General features: G+C 16.8%; 3 protein-coding genes across 3 annotated transcripts in view; all 3 read right to left on the reverse strand.

The window, feature by feature from the left end:
• Positions 1-361, reverse strand: part of PGAL8A_00142600 (thiamin-phosphate pyrophosphorylase, putative) — a gene marked incomplete at both ends in the record, with an annotated part of 1,530 nt that extends 1,169 nt beyond the window's left edge. The window contains one exon of the mRNA XM_028674963.1: positions 1-361. This exon is cut by the window's left edge and continues 1,169 nt beyond it. Coding sequence (XP_028526542.1) covers positions 1-361 — 361 coding nt within the window.
• An 879-nt stretch (positions 362-1,240) lies between these two features.
• Positions 1,241-3,802, reverse strand: PGAL8A_00142700 (conserved Plasmodium protein, unknown function; the record flags this gene model as incomplete). Its single annotated transcript, XM_028674964.1, has 1 exon — positions 1,241-3,802. The coding sequence occupies one exon, from the start codon at positions 3,800-3,802 to the stop codon at positions 1,241-1,243; it is 2,562 nt and encodes an 853-aa protein (XP_028526543.1).
• Positions 3,803-5,011: 1,209 nt separating this feature from the next.
• Positions 5,012-10,324, reverse strand: ApiAP2 (transcription factor with AP2 domain(s), putative; the record flags this gene model as incomplete). The annotated part of the gene is made up of 1 exon (XM_028674965.1): positions 5,012-10,324. The coding sequence occupies one exon, from the start codon at positions 10,322-10,324 to the stop codon at positions 5,012-5,014; it is 5,313 nt and encodes a 1,770-aa protein (XP_028526544.1).
• Between the last annotated feature and the right edge of the window lie 2,248 nt (positions 10,325-12,572).

Raw genomic sequence — 12,572 nt, forward strand, 5'->3', positions numbered from 1 at the left:
TTTTTTTTTCTCCTAATACATTTCTAGCTATGTTAAGAGGTATATCAGTTTTCCCTAAATGAACTCCATCTGCATCAACACTTAAGCATATATCCAATCTATTATTTATAATTAAGGGAATATTATGCTGGTTTAATTTATTTTTCACTTTTACAGCCATGTTATAAAAATATATATCATCAGATTTTTTTAACCTTAACTGCACCAAACTAACACCTCCTAAAACTCCTTCAACAATTTTGTCAATAAAATGTTGACATACATTTTCTTTATCTTTTAAAAATTTATCATCAGTAACTAAATACAAAGAATAGTTAATACTTCTTTTTATTGATTTGATAAAATTATAACTTTTCATCATTCTATTTATCTTTAATTTGCCAATTTTATTACAAAGAAATTAAATAGAATAATATTATTAATTATATACCTATAATCATCGTAAATTAACTCTATTACTATGTAAATTATTTTTGTTGGAATATAGGTTTATTTTAATGTGAATATTAACACATAATTTATAAATTTTTTTTTTTTAATTTTTCCGTATGTTTTATTTTAGTAAATTGATTAAAATTATATAATTTTTTTCTCTTGTATATATTTTTTTTTATTTATAATTTAAGAAAAAATACCTTAAAATTTTTTTTTTTTTTTTTCAATATATACATTTATATATATATGAATTAACAATTTCTTAAAGTTATTTATTCCACTTTTTATTTTATTTTCTGAGTTAATTTTCTTAATCCATCTCAAGAATATTAAAAAAAAATGTGTTTAATTATAAGAAAAAAAAGTAAAACAATGTATATTATTTTCAATTTAAAGAATATATTACATAAAATATTACAAATATTTAAAAAAATGAAATAAAAAAAAAAAAAAAAAAAGTCACTATTATAAGGTATTGTTTTTAATACTTGATCAATAAAAAAAAATGTAGAACAAAAAAAAAAAAAAAAGGCATATAATATATTTTTTGTAGATATAACTAATAATTTATGTGTAGCAGTAATTATTTTAATTTTTCTTTTTTCTTTCTTATTTGAAATATTAATCTAATAAAATGTCTTTAATTATAACAACTTATATTTTTTAATTTATTGTAATATTTTTATAATTCTATCATATTCTGCTCTTTTCAATTTTTTTTTTTTTTTTAGTTTATATATTTTTCATTCCATCATTCTGTTATTTTAGAATAAGTTTTTTCTTTATCACCTTCATTTCTATATATTCATGTACTTGCTGCAGAAAGCATATTTTTTAAGCTTTTTTCACTTTTCAATGTTAATAAATTTTTTTCATTTTTAGTACTTCTTTTAATATTACTTATGGTTATTCTTTTCAAATTGTTATTATTTTTTATTAAAGCATCTTGTGAGCATTCATAAATAGTTTGATGAAGCTTATATTTATTTTTCAATTCTTTTGTAATTTGTTCTCTGTCTTCATAAAATTTTGTCTCTTTACCTTTAAGAATATTATACCTTTCTATTAATTTATTTTGCTTTTCTAATAATTCTTTTTTTTTATTATTTATTTCCTGTTCATACAATTTCATATCTTTAATTGCAAATTCAAATGGTAATGTATGAATATTTTTTTCTTTTAACGATTTATACATTAATGTTATTTCTTTTATAGTTTGCTCTTGGAGATTTCTATCTTTCATTAAATTCTGTTTGCCTTCTTCGAAATCTTCATTAAATATAAATGCACAGTTTAGCATTTTACTATTAGCAACTAAGAGTTCTTTATATAGGGTTTTTTTTAATTTTACTAGTTCTTTATCATCATTCATATATTTTATATAATTAAATATTTGTTCTTTCATAGGTATAGTCATCAGTGATATTAAGTTATTATCTACTTTTTTTAGTATTTTATCTAACTCATTTTTTTCATAATAAGGATATATATTCATATAATATGTTTTATTCTCTTCATTCAAATAGCTGTCTTTTATATTTTTATATGAATTCATAATATTAAGAATACTTTCAGTAGGATTAAAGGTATTTAAATTATGGATTGGTAATAAATTTTTTATTTTATTTAAGAGAAATGCATTTTTATCATTTTTCAAAATTATTCTAAATGGTGAACCCTTTATATGAAATCCATTTAAAGTTACTCTAATTTCTCTATACTTATTACTATTGTTTATATTATTATTATAACCATTATTACTATTATTACTACTTAAATATTTATATACTACTTCATATATGCCATTATTCAAATCATTTATTTCAGTTATTTTAATATCACCTAATCCAATAACCTCATAAGTAGTTTTTCCTTCATTTATTTTATTATTATAAGCATCATAACTTTGAATAAAAAAATTACTAAATCTGTTATTTTCTTCTTCCTCATTATAGCACTTTAAAATATTCATATTTATTCCATTATATGAATTTCTATTTCTATTACCTTCATTAACATCACTATCTGAACTAACAGGATACTTATTTGAAATAGAAGAACAGTAAGTATTATCAGTGTCACAATACAATTCACTATTTGTTTCATTATCAGAGTAAGAATAATTTAAATTGAATTCTCCACTATAAAAGGAATTACTATATATATTACTTAAATTTTTGCTACTACTTATTTCTTTTTTTGAATTTTTATGAATTTTTTTTTTATATTTTTTCTTTTTTGGTGTTGGAATAATTATTTTATTATTTGAATCTTTATATAAAATACAGTTAGTAGCATAAGGAGTTGATGGTTTTATGTGGATAAGATATGGTGATTCTGCTACAGGTTTTTTTTTATAAAAAATAGATAAATAATAGTATCCACTTTTTCTTATGTTAAAAGATATTACATAAGAACCATTTTTTAAATCACGTATATTGCATTTTAAACCATTTTTAATTAATTTTATACTTTCATCATCATATTCTGATGGAGGAAATATATAGCATTTTTTTATTGTTTCATTATAAGAATTATTTTCATAAATTTTAGAGTGGTTTTCACTAAAAATGTTTTCATTATAACAAATTCTTTTTTTAGATTTGTTACTTTCAGAAAAATCATAATATTTATTTAATATGTTACTTTCTTTTGTATTATAGTTTTCATTTCGTTCATTTTGCTCATTAACAGAAACTGAATTATATGCTTTAAGTTCATCAAAGAATGTATTTTTTTCATTTATTTTTTTTTCTTTTATATTTTTATAATTAGAAAAATTCGCATTGATATTATATTTATTATAATTTAAATTTATCAAATCATGGTGTTTTTGGTGTAAATATTTATTATATAAATTATTATTTATAAAAATATCATATCCATTTTCTTTTTCTGAAGGTTCTTTTATATAATTTAAATTATCTACTTCATCTTTTTTTTTTACAAAAGCTTCAAAATCACAGTTTTCTATATATATATATTCTCCCACTTTGTTTAATGTTTCCATTATAACTTCATTAAGCATACCCGCTCTTCCTTCATGTAAGTTAGCACCTTTAATTTTACATAATATATTATCTACCTCTAAATTTGATAATTTGATAAATTCAATATCATTATTTTTATTTTTACCATCATAATTTTTTATTTTATTAGTTGTTTCATCCTCTGAAGTATTATTAACCAAATCATAACATTCATTTATTAATTTTTCAATATATTTTTTTCCTATACAATTAGTTACATTCAAATATTTTTCATTTATATTTTCATATTTTATATTATTCCTTCTTATTTTGTTTTGCTTAATAGAATCACATTTTAATATATTATTTAATTTATTTATGTGTTTCCTATTATTCATATTTCACAAATAATCAATTGGAATGTAAACAGAAATAGTGCAACTAAATGCTTAATGGTAAGATATCTTAAAATAATTTTTTATATTTTTTAATATTATTTTATAAATTATTAAAAAAAAAAAAAAATAATTAATACACCCAATACGTGCTCCATTAAAAGTTTTAATATTTTTCATTTCCTCATATAAATTAGACAACAAAAAAAATAAAATAAAATAAAAATAAAAATAGAAAAAATTAGCATACATAATTAATATATATATATATATATATATATATATATACATATAAATTAGTACAGAAAAAAAAATTCATGCAAAAAAAAATTTTTATTAAAAAATTTTTTTTTTTTTTTTTTTTTTTTTGTATCTTAATATATTCATATTTTTATAGTTTCAATTCTTTTTATTTTATTATTCTTTTCCTGAAGTCTTATTTTAATATTTTTGGTAATAAAACTTACATAAACAAATTTTTCAACTTATAATTTTGAAAATAATCTATTTCTTTATTAACAATTATGTAACTACTTTATAAATATATACCAAAATATATTATCTCTTTTTAATTTATGCAATGATTTTTATGAGATTTTTTTTTTTTTTTTTTTTTTAAAATAAATTGAAATATTGTCTAGTTTAAAAAAATATTTATTTTTAATGTATACAATGATTTTAAATTTCATCCCTTTTTTTTTTTTTGGAGAATCATAATCATAATATTTCCTTATATGAAATGTAAAATATTTTATTATATATATATTTTTATTATATTAATGATTATTATTTATAAGAATTTTATTATAACTTTGATTAATAATGAATTACCTACGTATTATTTTGTTCATCCAATAACAACGTTTTATTTAAATTAAATTACATCATATCTATTAAGAACTTAATTCTAAGTAATTTTTTTTTTATTTCATTTTAGTATTAAGTTTTTCCTATATTACTATTTTCATTTTTATTTTATTTTTATATTTTTTATATGTTTCAATTTAATTTTCATTTATATATATTTTCTTTTCATTAGTATGAATACATTTTTGTCTTTTTTCAAATAATTTTCCTATTACTTGTATTTTTTTAAACTATTTATTTATTTTAATTGTATATTCTACTTTTTTTTTTTCTTCTAAGTTTCCTATTTTCCTTTTTTTTTTTTTTTTTTTTTTTTTTTTTTTTTTTTTTTTATATCTATTTCCTCTATAATTTTATATTCTTTTTTTTGTTTTCTAAATAGCTAATAAAATAGTTGTAGAATTTATTATAATGAGTATGAAAAATAGCAGCTTCATTTTTCGCATTTTCTTTTCCTCCATATTTTTTACATGAGAAGGATTTGGATTTTTTCTTATTTTTAAAAAAAAAAAAAGCAATGTATCTATTATAATTTGAGTCAAAAGATATATTTTTAATTTTACATTTTTTTGAATCAATATTTCTCAACTTATTTACATATTTCATAATTAAATCGAGTATCTTCTTTTCTTTTTCATCTGAGTTATATAAATTATTATTATCAATTAATTTAAGTTTTTTAAAAAAATTATTGATAGTATATTCCATCTCTTCAACTTTATTACGAATTCTATATTTTAATTCATCTATATGATTTGTTCTTTTAAAATTAAATACTTCTATAAAATTCTTGTTATTATAAGAATTTTGTAAATTTTTATTCTTATAAATTTCATATGTTTCATTAAAAGAGCATCCAAAATCCTTATTGTAAATTGAATCAAAATTATTATCCATTTTTTCATTAATTATTAAGTACTCATTTTTATTAATCTTTTTTCTTTTTACATTTGTAATATCGTTAGAAACATATGAAACATATTCCTCTATTTTTTCTGAATCTTCTTTTCCTTCTTTTTCTTCTTTTCCTTCTTTTTCTTCTTTTTCTTCTTTTACTTCTTTTTCTTCTTTTACTTCTATTTCTTCTATTTCTTCTATTTCTTCTTTTTCTTCTTTTACTTCTTTTTCTACTGTATTATTTAAAAAATTAATAATAGAACTATAGAATATTTGATTTTTATTTATACTATTGTTATTTTTTTCTTCAGTGAAACTAGTAGAATCTGTTTTATTTAATTTTACTTCGTTTTCTTTAATAAGATAACTTTTTTGAATATCACAATCATTTTTTTTTTTAACAAAAATTTCATTCTGTATTTTAGAAATTTCATTCTGTATTTCACCAATTTCATTTTGTATATCACCAATTTCATTTTCATTAATATCATTCATTTTTTTAATATCTTTTTTTATGTAATTTTTATCATTGGGAAAATGACTGTTTAATTCTTCTTTTAACCTTAAATTATTAAAAATTGAGAAAACTTCATTTGGAACTGATTCATTATTTATGATACGGTGGTTATCAGTTAATCTATTATTAGTTAATGTAAGAAGAAGATTTGTAGGAAAATTAAAATTTTTTTTAAAATCCTTATTTTTATCATATGTTTTACTATTTTTTTCTTCTTTAAGGTTTTTATTTTTATTAAACATAAATTGATTACCACAATTGTATTTATTAATGAAATCATTTATTTGATTATTTTCTGTATTTTTTAATTTCTTTAAATTAATCTGAAAAAATGTATTGCTATTTGAATTATTATTTGTCTCTTTACCGTTAGTAGAATTAATATTTAAATTATCATCCATTTTATTATTTATGTTATAATCATTCATATGATTATTTTTGTTTTCATAATTCGTTTTTCTGCAAAGATTTAAATAGCTTTCATATTCATTACACAAATTACTATCATTAAAATTGTAAAATTTATTATTACTTTCATTGATGTTATAATCGATATTTTTTTTTATTAAAAAATTTAATAAATCTTTTTTTTTTGTACAATTTTTTAATATTTTATCTTCTGTATATGTTTTTTTTTCATATTCATCATTTTCATTTTGTTTAATTATATTTTGTTCATTGTCTTTTAGTAATGTTTTCATATCAAACTTTTTATTTAAAAATTTTTTATTAGCCAAATAAAAAGGATTTTCAATAATTAACTTTAGTGATATAGAACAACAATTTTTCAATTCTTCCTCCTCTTTATAATCTTCCTTTAACATTGTAGTATCATAATTTTGTTTATTCGAATGATTTTCATTAAATTCTTCGTAATTATTAGAAAATGAAAGGTTATTGATATAATTAAAATTTTTTTCATTAATTTTATATGAAGAATCTTCAATATTATTTTTTGTGCTAACATGGTTATTAATACTGCAATAATTTTTTACAATTTCCTTATTTTCCAAAAGTACATCATACCTATCATTTTTTTTTAATGTATAATTTTCATTAATATAATTACCATAAATTTCATCTAATGCATTACTTATTATTCTATCTTGTTTATTTAAATAATTGTCTGATGAATATTTTTCATTAGTATATATATTAACTGATTTTATTTTTTCAATATTCTGTGTTTTTTTTAATTCAATACCATCTCTGTTTTTAATATTAGCATTATTATTTTTGCTTTGAAAATCATATATTTTTTCACAAAAATTGCTACTATTTACGGTTGTAAAATTGTCATTTGTGTTTACATAATATTTTTCAAAATAAGTATTTATAAAATCTTTTACATTTTTTTCAAAAGTATTCAATTTTTCTTCTCTTAAATTGTTATAATTTATATTATTATTAGAGCATTCGTTGCTTTTACTTGTTTTTATGTCATTTTTCTTACTACTTACATTTGAAAAAATAGATAAATTTTTATATTCATCCATTGAATGTATATAGTCATAAATATAGAAAATATTAAATATATTAAATTCATCAAAATTATAATCTTTTCTTATATCACAATTTTTTTTCATGTTTTTGCATTTTATATTTTTAAAATTTAAACTTTGTATACTTACTACATTTACATTTGATACTTTTTCCTTTTCACTAATAAATTTATTCTCAAATATTCTTTTATTCTTTTTGTTCAATAAATTTAAGAAAAACATTTCATTAATCTCCTTTCCTTTTAAGTGTTCCTCAAATGCAAATTTCGTGTTAAAATAATCATCTGTAAATTCTTTTTTTAAATTAATATTTGGAAAACACACATTAAATTTTAAGTGATATATATACTTAAGATAAATAGAAAAATCATTAATTATTACATCAAAGCATTTATCAAAAAAATTTTTATTATAATCTTTTTGTAACTGAAAGCATTCTAATAAATACACAGTGTGAAAAATATCTTTAATATGAATAAGGTTTCTTATTTTTTTTTCATCAACATAAGAAATAGGATCAAATAGAAAAAACTCATTCAGATTTAATAATTCTATAAAATTTAATTCACTCATATTTTCATCAAACCATGAGCTAAAATCGCTAACATTTAACAATGAATTTTTATTTATACTCTGATTCAATTCCTTATTTATTCTGTTTTTTAATTTTATCTCATTTTTCTTAATATCATTTTCACATTTTTCTACTTTTATTTTTTTTTTTTCTTTTTTATTAAAATAATTTTTTGTGTCTATAATTTCTTTTTCTTTTTTTTTTAACACATGTGTCAATGTTATATTAGGTCTAAAGTTTTCTTCTCCTGATGAACAATTATCATTACTATTGTCGTCTGTTTCATCAAAAAAAAAAATGTTTTTACAATTATCAGAATTTCTTAATATTTTATTAAGATCTTTAGATTTATTATTAAAATAATTGATTAAAGGTAAAAATATAAATTCATATATACATAAAACTGTAATATCATTTGTATAAAGAATATTAGATAAGTTAAATAAAAATATATTTTTATTTTCTCCCCCTTGCCAAGGGAAGGATATACTTTTTAAATGCATCAAACAATTAATTAATCTTATTTTTTTTTTTAAATAAAAAATTTCTACGTATTTATTTAATTTCAATAAATTATTTTTACCTTTTATATCTTCATTACTTATATTTTTCATATCTACTTTTTTCTTTTTTTTCTCATTTGTCTTACTTACATTTTTATTTAAAGAATTATAAATATTTGATTCATTTAATTTTTTTGTATTTATGTATTCATGATAATTTGCACTTTCACGTTCAATCCCAAGTTTATTATTTATATTATTACTTATCTTATTAATATTATTATTATCATTATTATTAATTTTATTTATATTATTATTATTGTTAATATTATTATTATTATCATTATTATTATATTTATTATCATTATTAATACTATAACTAATGTCATTATTATCACTAGTAACACTACCATCACTACTTCTAATGTTATTATTAGTGATAGTACTAATATTAATATTATTGCTATTATTAATATTATTTCTATTATTATTATTTTTATTAATATTATTTAGATTTTTGGTATAAATACTATTAACATTAATTTTATCCTTATTATTATATAAGATATTGTTTCTGTAATTTTGAATATATTTATTTGAATTAAAGTTATAATAATTATTTTTGTTAATGATCCTATTATCCATAAAAGAACTTTTCTCTTTTTTATATAAAAATTTAGATTGAAAATGGCTCTTAATATTTAAGTAATTTACATTTTTATGAGTGATATTATCTTTACTTTTATCAGTCTTTTCAACTTTTAAAAGTATATTATTATTGTTATTATTTTTAAATGAATAATACTCATCCTTTTTTTTTTTATAATTACATAATTCATTTTCATAGATATTATTTGAAGTGTTCATTTGATCTCTTAAGAATTTTATATTATTTACAGAGTTTTGGTTTAACTCTCTTATAAAGTTAGGAATAAGTTCACTTAATGAAGAATTAGCATTAAAATTGTTGTTATTATTTAAATTATTAGTATTTTCGTTACAATTTTTAGTTTTTTCTAAATGTTTATCTAAGAGAGAATATCCATTTTCAGTTAATTTTGTATTAAAATTATTTTTATTTAAATTGTTAAAATTCATATTATTTAATAAATTTAGATAAAACTGGTTGAAATTATTTTTATATAAATTATTTACATTAATTAAATCACATTCATATAAAGCATTTTTGAATTCATTTAAATGCATATTATTATTAATTTTTAGTGGGTTCAAGTTATTTATTTCTTCATTATATTTCTCATTATAGCAACTATTTAGACAACCAATACTTTTTTCTGAATAGTTGTCATCATTGCAAATAGTATCACTACATGAAAAACATTCATCATTATGTAAATTATTTCTAAAATTACAATTGATATATATATCATTTTTATTATTATATTCATCTTTTTTTTTTATATTATACGTTTTATTAACAAAATTATGTTTCTTAATTTTTTCTGAATTTTCAAATTTATTTTTCACATACATGTTAAATAAATATTTATCTTTATTATTATAAAATATTTTGTCAAATGTATGTAAGTTTGAATTATTTACGAATGATAGATCTTCATTATAATCTACTGAAAAATTTTGTTCATAAATATTTTTTAGTAAGTTTTCTTTTTTATCTAATGAATAGTAATCACTTATTTTCATTTTTAAAAATTATAAAATATAAAAAGCTACATAGGTTTCATAAGAAGTCTTTTATGCATTACATATAATATATTATTTTTTCAAAATTATTAAAATTAATAAATAAAAAAATAAAATTATTATTATTATTATTATTATTATTATTATTATTATTATTATTATTATTATTATTATTATTATATATATATTACTTTTTAAAGGTAATTATTATAAAAAAAATTTACTTAATTTTCAGAAATAAATTTTATAGAAAGGAAATAAAAATAGAATAATTCTTTTTGTTTCTTAAAGAAAAAATGATAAAATATTAGATGCATTAATTTTTATAAAAAATTTAATAATAATAATAATTATTATTATTACTATTATTATTATTATATATACATGTATAATTATTTATAAGTATTTATACATATATATATTTATATATATATTTATATATATATATTTATATATATATTTATATATATATTTATATATATGTATATATTAAAATATTTCATATATAATTCTTATAAGCAATTTTGCCTTTTTTAAAGAAAACAAATTTTAATTAATTCTTGTATAAACTTTGTATACTTCAAGTAAAAAAAGTAATAAAAAAATACTATAAGGGAAAATAAGAAATATTCAATGAAAAAATAATAATATTATAATTCTCATTCATAAATTCTTGTTTATATTTTTCCAAATAACAATGTGTATTAAATTTTCAATATTTAAAAATGTAATGAAAAAATAAAAAATTTATAAATAAAATAAAGAAAAAAAAAAAAAAAGTTCTACAAAAAAACTTATTTCTTTTGTATCATTGCACATTTAGAATACATTTTTCCATATTATATTAATTTTTAACACTCTAGTAATTTTTAAAATGATATTTTTTATTTTTATATATCATTTTTAATTATTCTGTTTATATTTAAAGATATTTTATCATTATTAAAAAAATTATTAAAAATAAATAAAAAACATAAAAAAGGTGTTACTTTGTTCCCTTTATTTTAATACAAAAAAATAAAAATAAATGGGTTTGTATGCACATATCTAAATTTTCATAAAAAAAATAAAATTTAGAACATTTTCACAAATAATTTTTATAAAAAGAAAAAAAAAAAATTGAGTAAATTTTTTTTTTTTTTAAAATATCTCATAACTACATAGATCACCGTTCTTTTTTTTTTTTTGTTTCTTTCCTATTTTTCTCCTTTTCCTTCTTATTGTTTTTCTCCTTTTTTCTCTCCTTTTTTATCCTTCTCATTTTTCTAAATTTTAGTAAACACTTAAATTATACAGATACGATTGAATACGTTTCATCATTTGTATATTTAAACGTAGATTAAATAATTATCTAAATCAAAAATATATAAAATGGTTTCTCTAATATTTATTTATTTTGTTTTACTAATATTCTTATGTTTAAATAAAAATAATGAATAATTTTTGTGTATGTTGTGAAAACATTTTTTTTTTTTTATAAAAACTCTTCTATGTAAATTATTTTAAAATAATTAAGGAAAATGTTTTTTTAGTTAAGATAATTTTTATAAGATACAAACTATATTGATAATCTAAATAAGTATTATACATCTTTCAATATTTAATAAAATTCTATGTAAAGATTACTTTTCGGTAGGAAATATTAAGTGTTCTTTGTATATTTTTACATGGTCTAATAAAAATAATAAATACACATATAAATATATATATATATAAATATATATATACATATATATATTTTCGTAGGTGTCGAAATATTTTTAGTTTTTGATCAATTTTAATTATGAATTATTAAAAAAAAAAAACAAAGATACAATTATATTTTATGTAAAAGAGGATTAGTAGATGTAAAAAGAATATTTCTATTTTTATGAAAAAGTTTTAATATATAATAGAAATATTTATTAGTGCACGTTTTTTTTTTTTTTTCAATTAAATATTCTTTTATATTTTTATATATATAAAAATTAAATTAGAGTATTTTGGGAGAAAAATGAAAATTGTTTATCTTTTTTTTTTTTTTTTTTTTTTTTAATTAAAAACATTATCTTAGTAAATTCTATTATAAAAAAATTGTAACTTTTTATTTTATAATAATATAGAAATGTTTATAATCTTAATAATTAGAAAAGTCTATAAACTCTTGTTTTGTCATATTTTTATTTCCTTTTTTTTTTTCTAATATTTAATTGTAAAACTTTAATTATATGAAATTATTTTTTTTTTTTTTTTTTTTTTTTTTCCCCCC

This window comes from Plasmodium gallinaceum (assembly GCF_900005855.1).
Source record: "Plasmodium gallinaceum strain 8A genome assembly, contig: PGAL8A_v1_65, whole genome shotgun sequence".
NCBI classification, from domain to species: domain Eukaryota; phylum Apicomplexa; class Aconoidasida; order Haemosporida; family Plasmodiidae; genus Plasmodium; species Plasmodium gallinaceum.